Raw genomic sequence first — 25,674 nt, forward strand, 5'->3', positions numbered from 1 at the left:
GCTGGGGGGGGGGGGAAATGGGCTCCTGGTTTCTCATAAATGTTTTTACTGTTTCAGGAGACTTGTCATTTCATACTGTTCACATAATAACACAAAGGCAGGTATTTTAAAGTATGTTCGTAAACTATTTTGAATATACCAGTTCACCAATATCTCCACTTGTTCACCCAGTCCATTTCCAATTCACCCAGCTCCTCTATCAGTTCCCCTTGCACTCCCATCTATAAACCGCAGCCAAGTTGGATTTCTCTTGCACCAGTCAATAAGGAGGCATAAAAGTGTACGAATGTTTGGTAATATATATGCACATATCTCTTACTAAACAGCACCTACCACCTGTACTTCTGAACCTCGCCCCGGAATGCCCCTATCCCACCCTTTTCTGCTAGTAAGATATGCATGTATACTATGGGCATACTCTTGACATTTACAAAATAGCATAGCTGCATGTACATGCTATTTACATGCATATATACTATTTTTGCACATGAAACTCCTTTGAAAATTTACTCCATAGTTAGGCTTATTTTCCTCTGTGTGCATCACTTTGGGTTTGTTCACATTACATTTCATCTGCTATTTAGATACCCAGTTTGTCAGTCTCGCAGTCTTTCTGCAGTTTCTCACAGTCTACCTGTATTTTAACTGCTTTGAATATTTTTTGTATCATCTGCAAATTTGATCATGTCACTCCTTGCTCTCTTTTCTAGATCATTAATCAATAAATTGAACAACACAAGTCCCAGTTCAGATCCCTGGGGCACTCCTCTAGTTGCCTTTCTTCACTGAGAAAATTGACCATGTAGTCCTACTCTTTGTTTTCTACCTTTTAACCAGTTACCAATCCACAGTAAGACAATGCCTCTTATGACTTTTTAGCTTTCTTTTTTTTTTGTAATTTAATTTTTATTGGGTAAACCAGCAGTACATAGAACATTTATTTATTTATTTTATTTATTTATATGTCTTTTATATACCGAAGTATTGGTAGAGGCCTTCACTCCGGTTTACATTTATAACAACGCATACATTGAAAAAACAGGTGAACAGTTTAAACAGAGTTAAAGTTATAATGAATATATATAATATATATATAGGCAAGTTAAAGGTCTAAATATTTCAGAATTGTTAAAAAAACATAGATAACTTTATCATATTTATAATTACATCAGTAGATAGACAGGGACAAGTAATAGCTCATGGGAGCAATACTGATGGAGGGTTAGAGATATATTATCAAGAGGAATGAAGGTTGAGATGCTCGGGAAGAGAGATGATTGGATAAGTAAGGGGTGGGGGGAAAGAGTTGAGGGGAAGAGGGAAGGGTTGGTTTGGAGGAGGAGAAAGAGAAAAGAGGAGAAAGTGGGAAATAGGGCAAGTGGAGGAGGGGGATGTATGAGATTTTGTATGAGATTTTCATAGACATTGGTTTAACCTATTCCGTCTTTGTAAACTTGCTTGAAGAGCCAAGTTTTGAGTAGTTTTTTGAACATTTTGGTATTGTTTAGTAGTCTGAAACTGGAAGGAAGAGTGTTCCAGAGGATAGGTCCAGCAATTGAAAAGGATCTTTTTCTGGTGGTGGTTAATTTGGCTGAGGTGAGTGGAGGGATTTCTAGACGTGCTTTATTGGTAGATCTCGTGTTGCGTTGATTGTGTTGAATTTGGATAAGGGAGTTGAGGCAATTGTGGTCAATGTGGTGGATAGAGTTGTGAATCATTGAAAGAGTTTTGTATTCGATTCTTTTTGCTATGGGAAGCCAGTGAAGTTCTTTTAGCACGGGTGAAATATGTTCAGATCTTTTGAGTCCAGTGAGAATTCGCGCAGTGGCATGTAAAACATACCACAAGATTGTAAGTACGAAGTACCACATGTCTACTACAGCAATAACGCAGAGTTGAATTACAATAAAGACAAGATTGTGCGATTTTTAAAATGTTTTGTATGCTACTCCTCCCATCCCTTATCCCCCCATTAAACATTAACATGGCAGGTTTGCAATCAAGTGTGGCCAATTAGTACAAGATATATCTCTGAAAATGGGTGCTAGTGAAATACTGATACAAATATGCCAAGCCAGGCTAGATACAGTATTTTCCTAATACTGGCGTAGGGCAAGCAAACGTATATTCCGGTGGGCACTAGCTAGTGAATAATAATAATAAGCCCTCCAGCCCAGGACCAATACCTCATTCACCCCTTCAAGATCGGAAGCTAGCGGCTACAGGGGAATAGAAAGTTTCCATTGTGTATAATGACACCATATCCTCTCAAATTTGGATATCTTGGCATGTCGCAAAGCAGTACATGTTTCCATATAGTATACCCTTTCAAATCTAGAGCAAACAGCTCGCACAGAAGGTACAGAAGATGTACGCCGCCAGCTCGCAATTTCGCAGTGTGTCGCTGCCACCACCTGCTGGATCCACTTCTGGAAACAATCATTACCCAGTTCCACAAGGAGGTTCAGCAAACAAACCTTAGGGTTCTTGATGACAGAAATACCCCCCCCCCCCCCCCCGAGAAGAGAGAAAATCAAACACTGTGTCCCATAATTTCCCAACTGCTGGGCATTCCCACCATAAATGTAAAAACATACCCCGGGCCCCGCAGCACTTCCAGCATCGTTCATCTAGACTGGGATACATCCTGTGTATGCGGATTGGAGTGTAGTACGAGCGATATAGTACTTTATATCCATTCTCCATGATCAATAAGGACACCGAGCTTCTCCCCACTAGTGAGAAGCATTGACCCCACTCCACCTCGTCTAACGGGCCCCTCAGATCACGCTCCCATGCAATTTGAAACCTCAGTTTCGATTCAGACTGATGGTTACGTAAGGAGTAGAGCTTAGAAATGGGTTTAGAAAGTTTATCTACTTGGGTGCAGTAACTTTCAAAAAGAGATTTGCCCTTCTGAAGTTCCAACCCCACCTTTGTTGTTATGAAAAAGTGGATAATCTAGTGATAAGCAAAGAAGTCCAGGACTGAGACTGGGTATAGTTTCCTCAATTCTGAGAACGGTAACAACTTTTGGCCATCCCATAATTGGTCCTATTTAAACAGACTCTTACCCCACCTTTGTGTAACCCCTACCCTCTCCAGTCCCGGAGGAAAGGAAGTGTCATACAAAAAGGAGGAAAGATGTATGCCTGCTTGTTACCCACTAAAGACAATTTCCATTTGCCCCAGATCTGAAAAATAAATTTCAAAAAAGGCGATAGGCTAGCTAAATTAAACTTCCCTTTCTGCCATGCCCTAATAAACTATGGTGGATTCCCCCCACCTTGAACTGCTGTGCGGGTCCAGGGCTTAAGCTATCCCAGCTGATGCCAGTGTAAAAATGCACCCAGTTGTGCAGCTGCAAAGTTCCACACCAGGTGTGGAACCTGCAGCCCCCCCCCCCCCCACCATCCCCCACCCCCAGTTTATCAAGAAATAAGATAGCTTTAGCAACTCTGGGGGGAGTGACACTTCCAAATAAAACAAAGAAGCTTACGTTGCCATAGTTTCAGGCAGGAGTTAGGTATCGGGACTAGCAGGGTTTGAAAGAAGTAGCAAAAACGTGGAAGGACGTTCATTTTAAGGATAGCTACCCTTTCCAACCAGGAAAATTCCATCCTGTCCCATCTATCTAAATCCTTTTGTACATTAGAAAGAAGGGGACTATAATTGAGCATAAACAGCCCCTCAATATCTGGCCTAATTTTCACCCCTAAATAACCCACCCTTTGGCTACACAAAATGGGAGAAGGCTCACAATTTGAGCAAAGCTTTGATCAGGGACTGAGACATTCAATTGTTTGGATTTGTATTCATTAACTATAAATCCAGACACTTTACCACAAGCTCTCATGTCCCACAACAATGCCAGAAGAGAAATCTCCGGCTCTGTCACCGTGAATAGCAAATCATCAGTGAATAATATGATCTTATAAGTGTGTAGGCCCGCCATCATTCCCTTAACTTGATTATTAGACCGCAATTTTGTGGCGAATGGCTACAATGAAAAAACAAATAATTGTGGTGAAAGGGGACAGCCCTGATGTGTGCCCCTCATTACCGCAAAAGGTGCAGTGTACTCGCCATTTATTTTCAGGCAAACCCTAGGGTTCGCACCTAAACACTGAATCCAGCCCATGAATGTTGGGCCTAGATTCATCTTCATCAGAACCTTAAATAAAAATGGCCAGTGCACTCTATCGAAGGCTAACAGTGTAAGCAGAGTATGGGATGTCTGAGCATGCCACATTAGTTCCAGAACTCTGCATACATTATTGGAAGCTAATCTTCCAGGGACAAATCCCGATTGGTGCTCGTGTATTAAGGAGGGAACCAGTTTTCCCAAACGAGTAGCCAAGATACCTGCCAGGATCTTGAAGTCAATATTTATGAGGGAGATTGGTCTGTAGGACCCGCATAAAGTAGACTCTCTCCCACTCTTGGCCAAGAAAGTTATACCTGCTAGATTAGAATCCTTGGAAATCATTCCCCCATTCCTCAAATACTTGAAAAAGTCGAGTAAAGGTGGTATTACAACCGGATGAAATGTTTTATAAATCCTAGCCGTTAGTCCATCAAGCCCAGGGGACTTCCCAGGTTTCAACCCCTGAATTGTTTGAAAGACCTCAGTGTGGGTTATCTCTTCGTTTAGAAATAATCACACCTCCTCTGACAGGGAGGGCAGCTCCATGTCATGGAGATAAATATCTATATCTAGGTCTCTCACTGAGTCATCCTGGGCATAAAGCTCCTCAAAAAAGCCAGAAATCGTTTGCATATTTCCCCCACTTTGTATAAAAAGGACCCAGAAATATCCTTAAGTTTAGTGATATGAGACAGCGCTATCTGATCTTTCAACCTCCTAGTGAGCATCTGGCCTACTTTATTACTAAATTCAAAATATCTTTGTTTAAGCATGTCCAATTGAAATGCTGATCTAGCTAGGTCCAGGGCTTGTAATTCCCATCTTGCAGCCCCCAGTTCTGCTAGAGTTCCTGGGTCTAAAGTTCTCTTATGACATAAGGCCAATCTAGCAATATGCTGCATAAGGCAGAGCCTTTTGTTATTCCTTGTCCGTTTAACAAAAGTCGCTCTGGAGATAAACTGGCCCCGCACCACAGCTTTTAAACAGTTCCAAAACGTACCTGCTGAGACATCCTCAGTTCTATTAATATCCAAATATTCCTGGATCTCATTAGAGAGGGACCCCCCTAAAAGTCTTATCATCCAGTAATCTGTCGATGAGTCACCAGTAACGCTGTCCACGTCTTCCGCCCTTCAGTTTTAAACTTTTTAGCTTTCTGAGGAGTCTTTAAATGTATTTCTGATGCAATTTACATTCATTTTATACTACAAACTAAAATGAGCATAGAAGGCGGTGACAAAGGAGCCATGGGAATGTCCCAGCCTCTGGACCAGGTGGGTATGGTGTGATCTGGTAAAACAGGAGGTATTGGAGGAGCTCAGGATCAATGGATGACATTACATGGAGTAGGACAGGGCTGAGGATGCTGGGACAGGAAATGGCATAGTCCAGAACAACTATGAAGAAAGATAAGCAAATTTCACCTCAATACTTTATTCAGTAATAGATGAGACACTGCTACCCTACCTTGTCCAAAACCTGCTCCATTGTTTACTGTTAGTGTATACACCGTATACAATATGTCACAAGAAAGGTAAAAAAGGAGAGAAGCACAACCACCACAAAATGGGAAAACAACAAAAGCAAAATGAGCACACAATAGCAAGTGAAAATATCACAAAACTTGGAAAATATTACATCACTTTGCTTTTTTTTTGGAGTACCTGACTCAGTCTCAGTGAAAAACAAGGCTTCTTTTCCCAAAAAGCTTATACTCAAATCCTGAAAGGGGTGAACACGGTATTCTCTGCTGTGGGCCAGAAGGTGCCATGCTGCTAAATCAAGTCATAATTCTGCTTCATTTTTTGGGCATCTCCAGCAGGTAGATACAGGATTGGGAGCTGACAGCGATGAGAAAGTTCCCTGTTTCCTCTGTTACGTCGGTGCAGTAAACACCCCCAGGCAGATCCACCAGGCAGCCTGTAGTCTGTGAGAAGGAAGAAAGTCCAGAAATCTGTCAGTGCTGTGCTGTCACTAAAACAGAGGAAGATGATTCTGGGCAGCATAAGAGAGAACACGATTAAGAAATAGACACACAAAGGAGCATGGTACGGAGAATTACAGACAGTAGGCATGAGGGGATACTTACCAGAAACTTGTTTCGGTCTATGACTCGACACATGTTTGACTCGCTCCCTGCTGCCATGATATGCCCAGAGCCCATCCATCGACAGCTGTAAATCTGTGCAGGCAAAAAACCAACAAACATCAGGCAGATCCCTTCCTCACTCTGCCTCCTTCTTGCAGTTCCCTTCCTGGATTCCTCCTTGTGCATGTCCTCATAAACAATAACAGCCGGAGACCATCTAAGGAAGCAAATTGTTACTACCCACAGCTATGTTCCCAGGCACTGAAAAAGCCTTAGCACCCCATATACAGCTGGTACTGACTAAGTATGCTGGTCAACTCACCCGGGAATGCCCTCTGTAATCATCGGGGATTTCATGTAGCTTCTTACCAGTCTTTGAGTCCCAGATCTACAGTAAGAAAACATAATAGCAAGTGCTAAAAGTTAGATTTCAAATTACATATTGTATTTTATTTCAGCAATGGGATTCTACTCTTCCTGACTCCCTTGGAGGCAGAGGTGGTATTCTGCCCTCCTTAAGTCTCATGTGGCACTAGTGTGATCTTGGACCCTGAGCCCCTCTGCAGGCTCTTTCCTATAATATCTCACCCTCACCTGCAGTGAGTCATGCTTCCTCCAAGAACCTGTCAGGATACGATGGGTCAAGGGTTCAAATTGCAATGCATCTCCACATACATGAGGGCCAGACAACTTCCTAGTCAAAGATGAGAGAAGAAAGTCCTTGTAAAAATTGAGCTAGGATATGATAAAGCAAACTGAATACAAATATAAAGGAATGGATAAACAAAGGAGATTAATACATTATGTATATGCAGGAAATGGGTTGTTATTCTCACCATAAGGCATGCTGGCTCTGAGTATTCCAAAACTGCAAGAGAAATAAATAAATGTCACAGTGGCACTAACAGCCAGGAGTAAGAAAACACTGAACTGAGACATGCCCTGCTAAAAACATCAATTGGCCAATGACTTCTGAAGCAGCTGAACTTCAGGTGATTATAAATCTTGGATTATTGTTTCCTAACCAGTGTGCCATGGCACATTAGTGCACCTTCAGACCTGATCAGGTGTGTCATGGGAAAGTCAGCACCTCCTGATGCCCAGCACCTGGCTCTGTTCTCAGCACCTCACTTCATTAAGAGTCACAGGAGGTGTCTGTTAAGCATTTATGATCTCCTTTCTGAGAACATGTGTAATCAATCATGCATGTCTCTTCTTCCTAGCCACAGCAAGAATCCCATAATCTGGTAATTAATGATACACATAGCCCAGTCTTGTTTTGAGCAGCATGCATACTACCTCCTTATTTTTCTCCTCTGAATCCTTCCAGCCTCTGTTTTATCTTCAGGCTGAGTGAGATGGTGCACTAAGCAATGGATATGACTCATTCTGAGTGCTGGGAGCAAGAGCAGGAGCAGGAGCAGGAGTGGAAGAGGTCTGAGAGCCACATGCAGGAGCCAAAGTACTAACTAAAAGCCAGCTGTCCACATCATATCAACTATACCCTTCTCCTGCATTTGTGTATAGAGGGAACTGTCCATTGTGATGGTGTGTCTCCTTCTCCTACTCCCTTTTGTTTTAAAAATTGGCAAAGAGACTCATGGGGATTTTAGTGCTTCCCTAGCTCTTCTTTTGACCATTCAAGTTCTCTCCATGCTCACACTGTCAGCCCCTGGAGGTAGGTGTCCACACTTCCTTTTTGTTAATGTAGGTGTGCTTTACATTTGAAAAGGTTGGGAAACACTGTCTTAGATGGAGGTTAATGATTTCTGTTGAGGTATAGCTAACCAGCCTCGCAGATTAGCAAAGAAAGTGGTAAGTTTTGTTAATAAATTTTAGGTGAATTCCTGTTTTCTTTCCTTGTTAGTGTGCTTTTTCAGATAAGGAGTCAGAGGGTGGAGTGTAATATCAGAGGCCAGCCTTATACCAGTGGCAGGCCAGAGCTGGAGAGATCATGCCATACAAGGTGAGGCCACAGAGATTACACTTTTAGGGACCTCTGTTCTAACACACCTTTTATATTCCATATGAAAAGAAAGCAAATTTGCATTGACCAAAGACAACAGGACAATTCAGCCACATAAGTGCGCTGACATCATCAGACAGTGCTGAGACAGAAAAGCTCTCAAAGTTCAGAAAACCCAAAAATATTTTCTGAGAATGCACAGGTGTTCCTGTATAACTGCCGTTGCATGAGTCTCCTCTGCCTTTGTAGCAAACAAACCTTGTTGGGAAGCGCTAGGGAGCAGTTCCACTTTCAGGAAGAGAGTGTGAACTTGGGCCATGGCTCGACCCCAGAGGATTCCGAAGAAGTGCCGAGGCAGATGAGGCATGTCCGAGCATGGGCAGGACAGGAGCAGGACTGGACTGAAGATAAGTGAGGAAATCCAGAACAGGAAAAAGACTGGGCCTGTCCTCCGCTGGACCCACACGCACCAGTGTGACCCAGCAGCGCAATGCTGGTCACGAGAGTAGCCTCCGGCCACTCGGAAGCCCTTTCAGACCCACTGCTTGGGAAAGACGAGTGTGTGAGGCCAGACGGAGGCTGAGGGCAGGAACAAGAAGACTCAGACTCAGGATACTCGGAGGGTTCAGTCGAAGACTTGGATAGTCAAACAAGACTTGGATACTCAGGAGATTCAGACAAAGACTTAGGTGACTTGGACGAAGACTTAGACACTCAGGGGACTCAGATGAAGACTTTGAGACTCAGGAGACTCAGACGAAGATGCAGGTTACTCAGAAGACACGGACAAGGGTTCAGGTCACTCAGAAGACTCAGACAAGGGTTTAGGTCACTCAGAAGATTCGGACAGGGATTCAGGTCATTCAGAGGTTCAGGCAAGGATTCAGGAGTCAATCGAAGTACTGGGTGAGAACTGCATCACAGCGCGCCCTACTCAGCCGCCCATGGCTGGTCATGGACCACGCTGAACGCGAAGCAGACTCCAGACAAGGTAATGGAAGTTGAGACTGGAACATGACGAAGATTCGGTAGTGGCCTGCACCAGGCGCATCCTACACAGCCGCCTGTGGCTGGTCACGGACCACGCTGAAGTGGAGCAGGTTCTGGCAGAGTCTTAGGCATGGACGGAGCAGGCACAAGGGGACTCCGTAGACCGGGAACAAGATACTCAGGAACAAGGCTTAAAAACAGAAGTCTCCTGGAGGCTTCCGTTGCAGACGAGAAGAAGGCCTTGTATCACCAAGAACCCTACACAACCTTCTCGGGGCTGGTCATGGACCATGACATAGCTCGCCAGGAAAGGTGGGCACAAGGAATCTGGGAACTGGTTGCAGAAGTGAAGGCAAGGGCGTTGGGACCAAGACAACAGGAACACGGATGTGGAACAACAGTACTTTCAGGAACGGAACCACAAAACAACAGGACATCTGGAACATCAAGGTTTTCAGGAACGATACCACAGAACAACAGTACATGAAACATCAGGATTTCCAGGAACAAAGACTCAGATGAAGACAAAGGAGCTCCAATGAGAAACACAGGACCTTGAAGAAGCGATGGACCTCAGAAGCCTCCTGGACCGATGGACTGGAACATTCAGGAGTGACTGGCTTCTTGCGAAGGCAACGAGGGACAGACACAGGACTCCTTTTACAGGGCTGAATCAGACGAGGATGGATGACATCATCGATGAGGACCGCGGGGCTTTTCCTGCCGCTGGCCCTTTAAATACTGGTGACAGGCACGCGCCCGCACCTAAGCAGAGCAAGAGATGAAGACTGACACGCTGGCAGCGTCCCGCCATGTGGGAGACCCTAGATGGAGCGGCTCCCTGCTGCGAAGCAGGAGAAGAGGTACAGACAGTGGCAAGGATGGCTTCCCTGCCGTCTGAGGACACTGGCAGCGGCTCCAGCCTCGAAGACGGAGCAGGAGTGGCAGCTGTGGTTTCAGCCGTGGAGGAAAGCTCCCGACGGTGGCACTAGGACCGCGTGGGAGCCAGGACACAGCGGCACGGCCTGCCGCGAGGAACTGGTGGTCAGTGGCCCGGCTGGCCGCGGGAGGTAGGTGGGGGAATGCCTGCAGCTTGCGAGCAGAATAACAACAAACCTTCAACTCTAAGGGAAAGAATATGGAATTGTATGGCTGATTTATTCTGCTGTTTATGGAGAATGCCTGTTAAAGGTAAGCAACTTTCCTTTCTCTCTGGATAAGCAGGACAGCATACAGCTACACAATGGGGACTGCCAAATTAATGGTTGCATGAAAACATTTGCTATATTCTTATAATCAGTCCTGAAAGCATGCAACCTGTGTGTTAATAGATACTGGGGAAGAGTAGAAGGAATTAATTTAAATAAGCTCTTGAGAACTACTTGGCCAAAACTGCAGTCTTGACATGAACCATTTTCTAGCCAGTAATAAGCAGTGAAGGTATGGACAAAAAACCAGGTGGCAGCCTTCAAATATCTTCTATGGAAGCAGAACAAAGATGGGCTAAAGAAGCTTCTGTCTCACCGACTTGATAGGCTTTCAACTTAGAGCTGTCATCCTGATTGAATACAATAAGAGATGCAATCAGAAATCCATGTGAAAAGGGTTCTTTTTGCAACTGAAAAATGTCTTGACTGGGTTGAAAGAGATGAATAGTTGTGGAGACTTTCTGTAAGACTTTGCTCTCTCCAAACAGAACAATAAAGCGCTTCTACAGTCCAGCATATGAAGAGTTTGTTCGCCCTCATGGGCACATGGGATGAGAAAAAATGCTGGCAATACAATAGATCAATTTAAATGAAATCAAAAGACCACTTCTGATAGAAATTGAGGATGAGTTTTTTAAACTACTCTTTTGTGGAAAATTTGGGAATATGAGACTAGTGCTTGCAATCTGCTTACTCTTCATCATGAAATTACTTCTACAAAAAACAAAACCTTCCAAGAAAGGAATTTTAGTTCTGATGTTGCTAGAGGCTTGAAAAGTGATTTCATGAGCTGAACCAGAAAGCAAATGTTGCTTACCTGATGTAACAGGTGTTCTCACAGGACAGCAGGATGTTAGTCCTCACAAATGGGTGACATCGAGGATGGAGCCCACCACGGAAAACTTCTGTCAAAGTTTAATAGAACTTTGACTGGCCCCTACTGGGCATGCCCAGCAAGGCACTGACCCTGCAGCCAGCAGGGGTCTCCCTTCAGTCTGATTTTCAAAGCTACAGGCAGTGCCTAAAAAAGTAAAAACTAAAACGAACCCAACACCGCGGGGTGGCGGGCGGGTTTCGTGAGGACTAACATCCTGCTGTCCTGTGAGAACACCTGTTACATCAGGTAAGCAACATTTGCTTTCTCACAGGACAAGCAGGATGGTTGTCCTCACAAATGGGTGAGTACCGAGCTGAGGATGTCCTGGCTTGCACCAAATGCACCCAACAACGTGCAACAGGCACAACAACTGGGGTGGAATTTGGGAAAGGGCATCCGCACCCTACCGGGAAGGTGGAAGGGTGTTGGTACATCATGTTGGAAAAAGGTTACGCAAGACAGATTGGCCGAAGATGGAGTCCTGTCTTCCAGCTTTGTCCAAACAATAGTGGGCTGCAAAGGTATGGAGAGAACTCCAGTTTGCAGCCCTGCAGATGTCAGGAAGCGGCACCGATCGAAGGTGTGCTACTGAAGTCGCCATGGCCCTCACAGAGTGTGCTTTTACACGGTCTTGAAAAGGAATGCCAGCTTGCTGATAGCAAAAAGAAATGCAGTCCGCCAACCAGGAGGAAAGAGCCTGCTTACCCACAGGTTGTCCCAACTTGTTAGGATGGAAGGAGACAAACAATTGAGTGCTCTTCCTGTGAGCAACTGTACGGTCTAGATAAAACGCTAGAGCTCGTTTACAGTCTAGGGTATGCAGAGTCTGTTCCCCAGAGTTGGAATGGGGCCTGGGAAAAAAGATAGGTAGTATGATGGATTGATTGATATGAAATGCAGAAACTACCTTAGGTAAAAATTTAGGGTGAGTGCGGAGCACCGCCCTGTCTTGCAGGAGTTTAGTGTAAGGCGGATAGGTGACTAAGGCCTGTAACTCACTAACCCTGCGAGCTGAAGTGATAGCCAATAGGAATAATACTTTCCATGTGAGATACTTCAATTCACAGGAGTGCAGAGGTTCGAAAGGTGGTTTCATTAGACGACCAAGAACCAGATTAAGGTCCCAAGATGGGGCCGGAGGACGTAAGGGTGGCTTCAGATGGAGCAAGCCTTTAAGAAAGTGTGTCACCAGGGGTTGTATTGAAATAGGGACACCTTCTATACCTTTATGGAAGGCGGCTACCGCACTGACATGCATCCTAATGGAAGAGGTCTTTAGACCGGATTCTGATAGGTGCCATAAGTAGTCCAAGAACTTAGAGATTGGACAGGAAAGGGGATCAAGGGACTGAGAAGTGCACCATGATGTATACCTTTTCCATTTATATGAATATGATCTTCTGGTGGAGGGCTTTCGTGAAGCTATCAGGACACGAGAAACCGAATCCGAAAGGTTAAAAGGCTGAAGGACTAACCTTTCAACATCCATGCCATCAGGGACAAGGCTTGGAGGTTGGGATGGAGGAGGCATTCGTCGTTTTGAGTGAGCAGATGCGGATCCGTTCCCAGAGGGATGTGCCTGCGGATGGAGAGATCCTGGAGTATGGGAAACCACACTTGGCGTGGCCAGTGGGGAGCTATCAGGATCATGGTTCCCCTGTCCTGGCGTAGCTTCACGAGAGTCCTTGACAGAAGAGGAAGTGGAGGGAATGCATAAAGCAGACCTGTCGTCCACTTGAAGGAGAAGGCATCCCTCGGCTGAGAGTGTTGGCTCCGAATGAGAGAGCAGTAATCGTCCACTTTGTGGTTCTGAGGGGACGCAAAGAGGTCTATGCGGGGAAAACCCCACTTGTGAAACAGAGAGGTCACTACCAGAGGATCGAGTGACCACTCGTGTGGCTTGAAGACACGGCTCAGCTGGTCTGCCAATACATTGTCTACTCCCGGCAAGTAAGTGGCCTTGAGGTACATGGAATGGGAGAGGGCTTCTGCCCAAATCTGCGCAGCTTCCTGACACAGAAGGAAGGAGCCTGTGCCTCCCTGCTTGTTTATGTACCACATGGCCACTTGGTTGTCTGTCTGGATTAAGATTATCTGATCTGATAGATGATCTTTGAAAGTTCTGAGCGCGTAGCGAATTGCTCGAAGTTCCAAGAAATTTATCTGGTGTTCGGCTTCCTCTGGCGACCACAACCCTTGGGTTTGTAAATCGTCCACATGGGCCCCCCAACCGATGTGGGAAGCATCGGTGGTTAGGATTACCTGTGGATCTGGTAGGAGAAAGGGTAAGCCCTGAAGGAGATTGACTTGAGTCGTCCACCAGGTTAAAGACAGGCGTAGCGCTTGTGTAACTGTGATGATGTAGGACAGAGGCTGGAAAGCTTGAAGCCATTGGTGTCACAGAGTCCATTGCGTTACTCTCATGGCTAGTCGGGTCAAGGGAGTAACTTGAACCGAGGATGCCATGTGTCCTAGGAGGATGAGGAATTGGCGAGCTGTGGCAGTGTGTTGAGACTGGAGCTGGCGAGCTAGAGACATGAGAGTTTGGACTCGTTGAAGTGGAAGGTAGGCTTTTGCCTGTAAGGTGTCCAAGTCTGCTCCAATGAAGGATAAGGTCTGAGATGGGACCAAGCAAGATTTCTCGTAATTGGCAAGAAACCCTAAGGAGAGGAGTGTGTGAATTGTCAACTTTAGGGAGGATTGCGCAATTTGAGGGGTGGAGGCCCTGATTAGCCAATCGTCCAGATAGGGGTAGACGTGGACACCTTCCTTCCTGAGAAATGCTGCTACTACTACGAGACATTTGGTAAAGACTCGTGGAGCAGATGCCAGCCCGAAAGGTAGTACCCGGTATTGATAATGGTCGTGGCCTATCAGAAAACGCAGATACTTGCGATGAGATTGTGTTATCGCAATGTGGGTATAAGCGTCCTTGAGGTCGAGAGAGCACAGCCAATCCCCCTTTTGCAACAGAGGGAGCAAGGCGCCCAGGGTTACCATCTTGAACTTCTCTTTTTGTAGATACTTGTTGAGGGCCCGAAGGTCCAGAATTGGACGTAACCCCCCTGATTTCTTTGGTATTAGGAAGTATCTGGAATAGAATCCTTTCCCTTGTTGACAAGGAGGGACGGGTTCTATAGCATTTGATTGTAGAAGAAGGGATACTTCTTGATGTAATTGAGTCAAATGGCTGGTTAGACTCCATGCCTGAAGGGGCGGGGAGTCTGGCGGAAGTGTTATGAAGTTGAGGTGGTAACCCTGTGCGATAATTGCTAGCACCCACTGATCTGAGGTAATCTGTTTCCAACGGGGTAAGAAGTGGTACAGCCGACCTCCCACAGGGATGTGTGGAAGAGGGAGTTGGCATGTGCTCAATACAGGGAAGTCAAAGGCCCGCCGCAGGCCCAGGAGGTGGGGCTACAGTAGGTCTTTGCTTTCTCGGCTGACGAGGCTGAGGCCTGTTAGAGGACCGTGCAGGACGAGCCCTAGTTGACGGAGGGTAGTAGCGGCGTGGTCGAAAGAACGACTTCTTAGAGTCCTTCTTTTGCGGTTGCTTGGAGGTCACCTCAGGTGGGACAGATGAGAGTTGTTTCAACGTCTCATGGTGGTCTTTTAACTCCGCCACAATCTGTTGAATTTGTTCTCCAAACAAATTGTCGCCTAAGCAGGGCAAATCAGCAAGACGATCTTGGACCTCTGGGCGAAGTTTGGATGACTTTAACCAAGCCCAACGTCTGGCTGAGATGGCTGTGGCTGAAACCTTCGTGGAAGCATCGAATATGTCGTAGGCAGTCCTAATCTCGTGCTTCCCTGCCTCAAATCCCTTGTGAAGAAGGGCTTGAAGCTGCGGTTGGTATTGGTCCGGCAACGTGTCAGCATAGTCTTGCATCTGCTTAAGGATGGCTCTGTTGTATTGAGTCATGTAAAGTTGATATGAAGCTATGCGTGAAATCAACATAGCTCCATGATACACTTTCCGTCCCACACTATCCAGGAACTTGTTTTCCCTGGTAGGTGGGGTAGAAGAGTGCGGCTTAAGACGCTTGGCCTTCTTCTGTGCGGACTCAACCACAACAGAGCGATGATCCAGTTGAGGTTTTTGGAAACCTGGTGCTGACTGGACAAGGTATGTGGAGTCAGCTTTCTTGTTAACTGGTGACACCGATGAAGGAGATTCCCAGTTTTTCTTGAGCAGATCCAAAAACACCTGGTGTATAGGGATGGAAGCGATGATTTTTGGAGCATCCAGAAATTGAAGTAGTTCCATCATCTGGTGTCTGTCATCAGCTTCAGATTGTAGTTGGAAAGGTACAACTTCTGACATCTCTTTCACAAAATTAATGAAAGATAGATCCTCAGGAGGAGATCTTTTTCTACTCTCTGTAGGAGATGGTGGCGAAGGCAAATCTGTGTCAGAAGAGGTATCATCATCATCACCCCAGGTATCGTAGGGATCATGTGGGGCTTGTAGCCCTGATGGACCTGGCTGAGGCTCTGAAGGCATCGATGGAAACCGAGGTGGAATCGGTGCGGTAGGTGGAACCAGAAATGGCATCGATGGCTTCGGTGCTGCCGATGGAATCGGTGCCTGGCGCGGAATCGATGGAGCCGAAGGGTAAATCGGTGGAGATATACCAGAAGGTACCGATGGAACTACCCCGGAAGGGGGAATTCGAAACGGTGTTTCTCCTGCCGATGAGAAACCAGTCGGAGACGGTGGTGTTGTCGATGGCACTGGAATCACCGCTGGAAGGGCCGTCATGAGTGCCTCCATGCGGCTCAGTAGCGGTGCTAGCGCTTGTATCAATGGCTCGGTGGTCGGTTCCCTCCTCGGTGGCGAAGCCGGTGCCGGCGTCGGTGCCAGGGGCGGCACTGGAACCGGTGCCGGAGACGGTGCCGATGGAGGTTGTAATTTCTTCATCGCTTTCTCGATGGCCTCCTGGACCAGCCGGTCCAGTTCTGCCCGGAGACCAGGGGTAACCATACCCGGCTCGACGGGAGAGGGAGGCTGAGGCAGGGCCGGAGGGACCACCGTAACCGGTGGGATCACGGCCCCCACACCCCGAGAGGGTGAGGGTTTCCTCGATGCTGGCGAACGAGACGTGGAGGGCGTCCGGTTTGTTCGCGGCTTCTTTGTCGGTGGCTCGGCTTGAGTAGAGGTCGATGGCTGTGTATCCTCGACAGGCCGAGACTTGTGCCGTCGATGGCGGTGCTTTTCCTTCCGATCCCCTCGCCCATCCGGGGAAGGGACGGGAGTCGACGGCCGAGAAGCGATCGATGGCGGACGGTCACCGGAGGGTTGACGATGATGGTACAACTTCGACGGTTCCGATGACGTCGATGCTATCGATGGCGTTGGGGTGGGTGCATGGAAGAGGAGCCCCATCTTCTCCATCCTGGCTTTGCGACCCTTGGGTGTCATTAAGGCACATTTGGTGCAAGTCAGGACATCATGCTCACTACCCAAGCACATTACACAAACCCTGTGGGGGTCTGTGATGGACATAGTCCGGGTACAATCCGGACAACGACGGAACCCCGTTGCCATGGCTGGAAGCCAAAATTTAGGCTGGGGATCGGTAAGTGCCAACAGGCCTCGAGGGCCAAATTCGACGGTAGTCGATGGAAGAAGGCAAAAAACTTACCGGGTTCCGTAAGATGACTAAAAAATTTGTCGAAGGGAGACCCCTGAGGGGCAAATTTTCTTAGGAAATTAATTTCCAAATTCCTGTCAGGAACGTGGTTAGAGAGCTCCTTTCACCGCGTGGCAACTGCTGCGCGGAAAAAAGAAGACTGAAGGGAGACCCCTGCTGGCTGCAGGGTCAGTGCCTTGCTGGGCATGCCCAGTAGGGGCCAGTCAAAGTTCTATTAAACTTTGACAGAAGTTTTCCATGGTGGGCTCCATCCTCGATGTCACCCATTTGTGAGGACAACCATCCTGCTTGTCCTGTGAGAACTATATTTAAATCCCAAGATATAGGAGGATCTTTAACCAGAGTATTAAGATGAGTTAGGTCTTTTATGAAACTGGCAACTGTAGATTGCTGGGAGATAGGAATTCCTCGTAAATTTTCGTGGTTTGCTCCTACAGCACTAAGATGAATCCTGACTGTGATAGTTGTTAAACCTGAGTCAAAGAAGCTTAAACAATATTAAAGTAAGAGGGGAAAAGGACAATTAAATGAGTCCTAATTGACCCATGGACACCTGTTAAAAAATCTTTCCATTTTAAGTTGCAAGATCGTCTGGGAAAGCATTTTCTTTATGGTGGAACAATCTTAATCATTTCAGTAGGTAACTGAGTAAAGGAAACCAGCTGACTTTCAACATTCATTCAGTCAGAACCAAAAACCCATGGTTAACATGAAAATGATTCCTGTTACACTGCATGATCAGGGATGGGAATATTCTCATCTTTCTTGGCTGCTGAATAGCTAGGCCAACTCTGGTCCTCAAGAGCCACAAACAGATCTGATTTTCAGGATGTCCACTATGAATATGCAAGAGATATATTTTGTGGAAAATCACACGGGAAAGACCGCAAGTCTGGCTTTGTATACTTCTGTCTGTAGAAATTCAAAAGCTTTAAAGAAAAATATGTAATACCATGTAAATCAACAGAAGGCAGATGTAGTTCCTTTTTTATTGATCTTATCAATTTGTATGCAAAGTAATAGACAAGTTGCAGTCACTAACCAAATCTGGAGAGCGCTGAGTGTTCCAGATGAAATTAGCACTTTAAATAGATTCCAGAGACATTGATAACAAGTTTTTAACAAATCAGCAATCAGCATTTGACATTCTGATTTAATATACATTAAACTCCTGTAATTTATCCTAAATTCCTGTAACTAATACCTATGCATAAATGAAAATTGGTTCTTACCTGCTAATTTTCGTTCCTGCAATACCACAGATCAGCCCAGAAAAGTGGGTTGTGTATTCCTACCAGCAGCTGGAGTCAGAGAACATGTAGAACTTTGGGCACTGCTACATAATGAGAGTGCCACCTGCAGTCATTGGGGCGGATTTTAAGAGCCCTGCTCGCGTAAATCCGGGCGGATTTACGCGAGCAGGGCCCTGTGCGCCGGTGCACCCTTTTACATAGGCCTACCGGCGCGCGCAGAGCCCGGGACTCGCGTAAGTCCCGGGGTTTTCGCCTAAGTCCGGGGTTTTCGCCTAAGTCCGGGGTTTTCGCGTAAATCCCCCGACAAAGGTAAGGGGGGGTTTAGACAGGGCCGGGGGGGTGGGTTAGGTAGGGGAAGGGAGAGGAAGGTGAGGGGATGGCAAAAGAAAGTTCCCTCCGAGGCCGCTCCGATTTTGGAGCGCCCTCGGAGGGAACGGAGGTAGGTTGCGCGGCTCGGGCGCGCCGGCTATACGGAATCGGTAGCCTTGTGCGCGCAGATCCAGGATTTTAGCAGATACGCGCAGCTACGCGCGTATCTACTAAAATCCAGCGTACTTTTGTTTGTGCCTGATGCGCCAACGAAAGTACGCCAAATCACGCTTTTTGAAAATCTACCCCATTCAGTATTGACCTGTACCCAAGCCCATGCTAACAGAACTAAATAACGAAGGGTAGCACCCAACCAAATTTCCGGACTACCACTTTGTCGCTGGCAAACAGACCGAACAACTGCTAAAAACTGCTCCATGAATCATGTCTGCAAAAAAGGAGCTTCAACAATAAAAAAAACTTAAGCAGGTTCTGACCAAGACAGTTTTTCAGTATCTGAAGAAAAGGGTGGACTTCTGGACTGATCTGTGGTATTACAGGAACGAAAATTAGCAGGTAAGAACCAATTTTCATTTCCTGAACATACCCAGATCAGTCCAGAAAAGTGGGATGTACCCAAGCCACCCTACACTGGGCGGGAACCTGAAAGACCCGCACAAAGCACACTCTCCCCGAAGGACGATTCATCAGAAGCCTTAACGTCCAATCGGTAATGTTTCGTAAAAGTGTGAATAGACGACCACACCGCCGCCCTACAGATCGCCTGAGCCCTAGTGGAATGAGCTCTGAGACCCAAAGGCACCTGATGTCCTCGGGCTATGTATGCCGCGCAAATGGCTTCCTTAATCCACCGAGATATGGTCGCCTTTGACGCTTTGTCCCGCTTCTTTGGACCACCAAAGAGAAATAACAAATGATCAGAACGTCTGAAGTCATTGGTAACCTCCAGATAATGCAATAAGGCGCGCCGCACATCCAAAAAATGAAGGTCTCTGTTCTGAGAAGACTCCTGTGACCAGTTAGGAAACCCCGGAAGCTCCACAGTTTGATTGACATGAAAGGCTGAAACCACCTTAGGGACAAAGGACGGAACCGTATGTAACAGTACCCGATCGTCGTAAATCCGAAGAAAAGGATCCCAACAAGACAGCGCCTGGCAGTCTGTGAAGGATATTACCTGGTCTTTACAGGTCACTTTGCATATCTGGAAGCAGAGCAGTAGGCAAGTACTGGGGGCTTATAAATACTTCTATCAAACCTCCTCACTCCACAATAGCCATCTGCCAACGGGTTACCAGACTCCCCAGCTGACTGTTTGGCGGGACAAGGGTGTTACTACAATTGGGCACATGATGTCCCAAGGGTCGATTATATCCTTGCAGGGGTTAATGGATATCTCCCCTTTAAGCCCGAAAGATTTCCTGGCGTACGCTCAAGTAGTTCACTTTATTCAGACTTTACAACGCGCTAAACTGCTACGTCCAAGCCGCTCGCTGTTTGAGTCTCTGGTCTAATATAGTGACAGAATAAAGGGGACCATATCTAAGATATATCACACTCTCTTCCCAGATAAACAGTAGATCAGCAACTTTGCGAGACAGTGGGCAGTAGATCTAGGGGAGCAGTTGAGCCCTCAGACATGGGAGGCCATACTACATTTTGCTAGGAAATGTTCAATTTCCGCCGGATTGCGTGAAAATTGCTATAAGATGATATATAGATGGTACTTTACCCCAGATAAAATCCACAGAATATACCCAGCAGCATCGGACTCCTGTTGGCGTAATTGTGGAAGTAGTGGAACTTATTTCCATGTATGGTGGACTTGTCCGAAAATTCAGCTCTTTTGGGAGATTCTCGTCACCTGGTTGAGTGACCTGTTTCATGTGACTCTTCCTGTTTCTGCTATTACTGCCCTATTGCATGTTTACCCTGATGACCTACAACAGCCCCAGCAGCGTATCTGTTCTCATATCTTTATCGTTGCTCGTACTCTGATAGCAGCACGGTGGAAAACAGAACTAGTGCCACAATTGCCGGAGGTTATAGATAAACTTCATTCATACTATCAGCTGGCCTCTTTAACAGCTATCAAATACAGGAGAAGGTCCTCTTTTATTAAATCTTGGAAACCATTTATGGATTATATTTCTCAAATGTAACCTGCCATTATCTCCAAAAATCAGTTGCTATATGGGGAGATGCCTTGATTATTAACAACTTGGGGGGGGGGAATGGTTTTCTTTTCAACTGTTTTCCAATGTGTCTTCACAGTGACATGCTTCTTTTATAAGCATTGTGTATTGAGTATGCTGACCTTATAGTATGCATGTGAGAAACAATTTTCTGACATCAATGCCTAGGAGTCTGTAGCAGTTGGGCTATAGCTCCACTACGCTGATGAGGGTAGGGAAGGGAGGGGGGAGTTGGGGATGTCTTCTGTATTCTGTATTCATATGGATATTGTAATGGCAATGTTATATGAAAAGTTTAATAAAATTATTAATTTTAAGAAAAAAAAGCAGCGTGGAAAAAAAGAGACTGGAGGGAGACCCCTGTGGATGCAGGGATCATGGCATGCTGGGCATGCTCAGTTGGCTCAGTGTGCCAGCCAAAAGTTTCTAGAAACTTTGACAGAAATTTTTCCGTGAGGGGGCTCCATCGATGATGTCACCCATATGTGCAGACTATCATCCCTCTTGTCCCGGGATAAGCTTACGTGTTGCCTACGTGAACTAATGAACTTTTAGCTGTAAACAGCTTCTTATTTCTATATAAGGTACACTTTAGCCTCTAATGATTATTGATTTATTTCTCCTAGCATGCAATAGCCATATGTAATCTGTGGTTCTATAGCCGTTAGCAGATTCAGCTGTCATCTTGTCTTATTTGAGTAAATGAGGAAGTTTCTTTTTCTAACTGTGTACCCAGGGCCTAAAGAGCAGTCTCAGTCATTTTGAAGACACTGTATGCAAATCTATCGCATGCAAATTCAATGCAGATATCTTGAAAACCAGACTTGTTTGTGGCTCTTGAGGACCAAATCTGGCCACCCCTAAGCCAGGCTTTGAAACCACAGAAACTGGTGATAAAAATAGAGCTGTCAAAATCATTAGACTGTTTTGGCTATAAGTGGAATCAGGGAGAATGCATAGAAAATCCCTTGTTTCTATGGTATTGTAAAAGCATCCATCGCTAGACTGTTCCTTGCTGGTATCCTGGAGCAGTAGTGGGGAACTTTATTATTCAATGGCATTGCAAAGTAATCTATTTGTGGCATGCTCCAAAGTTGAAATAGCTCCTGTGCTATTTGATGGTCCAATGACCATTCTTGTGGTTACCAATGGGGACAGTTTTTGGATGATATGGTTCAGTATTAGAGTACAGGCAAAGGAGGTGAAGATCCCAGCTGTCAGGAAAACTTTGTTAAAATGAGGGAATACAAGAGTAATAATCTAGGAGAAGTAGAAGAGCAGTGAGCAAAACTAAAAGAAGATATTATAGAGGCAACTAACATTTTTGTTAGGAAAGTAAATAAAGAGAGAGATAAAAAAAAGTATTTCTAAAGAAGTAGCTGAAAAGGTAAGGAAAAAAGGTGCTAGGGAAGTTGCAGTCCATCTGCATACTTCTCCAAGCTGCTTCGGTGGTCAACTCCCAAAGTCACTACAAGCCACCTCGAGCTTGGTTGACTCTTGAATTTACCACAACCCACTTTAGGCCTGAACTGCTCCCACCCATGCTCCTTCAGCAGCTGGCCAGGTACTGGGGAGATTGCGGACCCATCTGCATATTTATCCCAGTTGCTTCAGTGGTCGATTCCAGAAGTCACCACAACCCAAAGAAGCAAAGGTAGAGGGGAAAGAAAATAGTAGAAAAATATTCACCGTTATGGCCAAGCCCCAAATATAAACTTACCCCCTTCCATTAAGATATTTCAGATGCTGCTGAAAATTATGCTATTGTCTCTCAGCTTTTTTTCCAATTCTAATTTCTTTTTTATTTTTAAACATTAAACAAAGGAGAGAGAATTGAAGACAAAGAAGGGGGCGGGGTTGGATTTTCTTTACCAGAGGATCCTTTTAAGGTAATAACCAGATAACCACCCTCATGAACTCTATCAGACGCCCTTTAGGACCAGAAGTATACAAATGAAAGCTTGTTGAACTGAAATACAGCAGCTTGGAACTCAGAACAAGAAAAAGGCTCTGATCATGCAACTAGGCAAAAGAAACTAGAAAACCTGGGAGAAAAAAATCCTGCTGTCCCAGACTTATGTCCTTCCATCTGCTGGAGACAGAGAATACTGGCATACTCCAGAGTTGCACCTTGGTAGCCACCTGTGATGATGTCACAAAAAGGAGTGTCCTCTGACTTTGTCTGCTAGAAGGGGCAGAAAACCCACCAGTCTGGACTGCAGCAGGATTATAAGGAAAGATAAAATCCAAGAGATCATCTTCATACCTAAAAAAGTAGCTCAAGCAAAACTCACAAAGGTGAATTTTCAAAAGTTCACATGTGTAAAAATTAGCATATAGGCATGTAATAGCATGTACTCATGTATATGCTAATTTATAAACCTCAAACATACATGCATGACTAAGGTATTGTGAGTAAATTTACGCATGTAAAAAGGAGAGGTCTATGGCGTTCCTAGGTGGGGCCAACGTTTACCCGTAAATTGCTATTTTATTTTAGCATGTAGATTTGGCAGCTTACTCGCATATATTTACACTTGCTTTTTATCTGGCCTAAATGATAGTAAATGTCTTTAATGTGAAATATTAACAGGGTGGGCGGTCTGGGTGAAATGGGGGGGGGGGTTCAGGCTAAAGAGCCAGGAGTGTCTTGATGACCTTCAGATGAACTGGGCAAACTAATGGAATTATTGGTAAGAACATAAGAACGTGCCAATACTGGGTCAGACCAAAGGTCCATCAAGCCCAGCATCCTGTTTCCAACAGTGGCCAATCCAGGCCATAAGAACCTGGCAAGTACCCAAAAACTAAGTCTATTCCATGTTACCATTGCTAGTAATAGCAGTGGCTATTTTCTAAGTCAACTTAATTAATAGCAGGTAATGGACTTCTCCTCCAAGAACTTATCCATTCCTTTTTTAAACACAGCTATACTAACTGCACTAACCACATCCTCTGGCAACAAATTCCAGAGTTTAATTCTGCATTGAGTGAAAAAGAACTTTCTCCGACTAATTTTAAATGAGCACATGCTAACTTCATGGAGTGCCCCCTAGTCTTTCTACTATCCAAAAGAGTAAATAACTGATTCACATCTACCCGTTCTAGACCTCTCATGATTTTAAACGCCTCTATCATATCCCCCCTCAGCCGTCTCTTCTCCAAGCTGAACAGCCCTAACCTCTTTAGTCTTTCCTCACAGGGGAGCTGTTTCATTCCTCTTATCATTTTGGTTACCCTTCTCTGTACCTTCTCCATCGCAATTATATCTTTTTTGAGATGCGGCGACCAGAATTGTACACAGTATTCCAGGTGCGGTCTCACCATGGAGCGATACAGAGGCATTATGACATTTTCCGTTTTATTCACCATTCCCTTTCTAATAATTCCCAACATTCTGTTTGCTTTTTTGACTGCCGCAGCACACTGAACCGATGATTTCAATTTGTTATCCACTATGATGCCCAAATCTCTTTCTTGGGTGGTAGCTCCTAATATGGAACCTAACATTTTGTAACTATAGCATGGGTTATTTTTCCCTATATGCATCACCTTGCACTTATCCACATTAAATTTCATCTGCCATTTGGATGCCCAATTTTCCAGTCTCACAAGGTCTTCCTGCAATTTATCACAATCTGCTTGTGATTTAACTACTCTGAACAATTTTGTAAAACTGGTAATTTCACTGACACACGCATGCGGGAAAATCTGCCAACTTTCACACATAAAACTGACTTAAGGGGGGTAAATTATGCACGTAAAATCTCCTCATGTATATTTTTAAAGAAGTAAAAATACATATGCAGAGCAGTTGCACACCACTTAGCCGGATAAATTCCAACTTAGCTGGCTAAGCAGCTCTATTTAAGACTTATCCAGCTATCTTTCTTATCCAGATAAGTAGCGTATCTCCACCTACCCACTCCAATTTGTTTCCGTCTCCTCCCTCCTTCCCATGTATCCCCTCCTCCCCCATCAGGTTCTTCTCTGCCTCTCTCTTCTCTCTCTCAGGTGCCTCTCCATCTTCCATACCTCTTAACTTCATCTCTCCCCTCCAACTTCCTCCCTGTTTCCTCCTCCCTTGCCAAGGTTCTCTTCATCTGTCCCTACCATTGGATTTCTCTTTTTCTCCTCTCCTTTCCTTTATGCTTTTCTCCACCTTTCCCATGCCCCACTTCTTCTTCAGTTTCCCAGGTTTCTCTACATCTTCCCTTCCTCTCCTTTAGGTTCCCCTCAGTTATAGCATGTCAGCAGGGTGGAAACATGGTGAGCACATGTCCTCTGTACCCTCGGCTGCTTTTCCCCTATGGTGCATGCTTCCTTTTTGATTGCAAAACATAGGAAAGGAAGGGGGAAGAGGGAGAGGAAGAGGAGGAGCAGCAGCTGCAGAGACTCAGAGTGTATGCTTCCTGCGACCCTATACTGCCAGCCTGTGTCACTAGCACTGATCTAACTTCTAGGGAGGAGAGGAGACAGAGGTTAATCTTTTTACAGTAGAAATGTTTCATACAGGTTTTTTTTTCCAAGGGAATGTCCTGTTTTCCAGGAATATGTCAGAGGCCACCCTAAGAGGACCGAAGGTAGGATGGACCAGGCTTTGCACGAAATTGGCAGACCTCACTGTGTTGGCAGTAGAAGAGCAGAAGATGGAGTGGCCCACACAGTCCTGCACCGCAGCAGCAAAAATGTGGTCCCAGGCTGTGCCAGCAACAGAATTGATGCAGAGCAGCCCAGGCCTTACTGCACATCAACTGCAGGAGCCAGGGCTCCGACTTGGACTTGCTGCATGAGTAGCAGGAGGGAAGGGCTCCAAAGGAGGGATACAGGGTGGCCGCAGAAGATGAGAGAGAGGCAACCTGCATCGGAAGCAGAAAAGAAGGAAGATGGCTGACCTAGCTCTTAAATGACCAGGCATCCTATAATTCTGCAGCCAGGCCTACATTCTGCAGTGGCAATGGAATC

The 25,674-nt window shown here is 45.6% G+C and overlaps 1 protein-coding gene and 1 long non-coding RNA gene across 3 annotated transcripts in view; one reads left to right on the forward strand and one right to left on the reverse strand.

Annotated features, from left to right (window-relative positions):
* Nucleotides 1–5,562: 5,562 nt before the first annotated feature.
* Nucleotides 5,563–25,674, reverse strand: part of LOC115094240 (dynein assembly factor with WDR repeat domains 1-like) — an 80,715-nt gene continuing 60,603 nt past the window's right edge. For both annotated transcript variants that reach the window (XM_029607077.1, XM_029607076.1), the window contains exons 7-11: nucleotides 7,073–7,104; nucleotides 6,831–6,930; nucleotides 6,559–6,624; nucleotides 6,237–6,329; nucleotides 5,563–6,074 (exon numbers count right to left, since the gene is read on the reverse strand). In XM_029607077.1, coding sequence (XP_029462937.1) covers nucleotides 5,946–6,074; nucleotides 6,237–6,329; nucleotides 6,559–6,624; nucleotides 6,831–6,930; nucleotides 7,073–7,104 — 420 coding nt within the window. In that variant the 3' untranslated portion in view covers nucleotides 5,563–5,945. The remainder of the gene's footprint in view (nucleotides 6,075–6,236; nucleotides 6,330–6,558; nucleotides 6,625–6,830; nucleotides 6,931–7,072; nucleotides 7,105–25,674) is intronic.
* The window catches only part of LOC115094241, a 41,771-nt gene continuing 23,597 nt past the window's right edge, over nucleotides 7,501–25,674 (forward strand). Inside the window, exon 1 of the long non-coding RNA XR_003857516.1 lies at nucleotides 7,501–7,914. This is a non-coding gene — a long non-coding RNA (uncharacterized LOC115094241). The remainder of the gene's footprint in view (nucleotides 7,915–25,674) is intronic.

This window comes from Rhinatrema bivittatum, chromosome 6, assembly GCF_901001135.1.
Source record: "Rhinatrema bivittatum chromosome 6, aRhiBiv1.1, whole genome shotgun sequence".
Lineage (NCBI taxonomy): Eukaryota > Metazoa > Chordata > Amphibia > Gymnophiona > Rhinatrematidae > Rhinatrema > Rhinatrema bivittatum.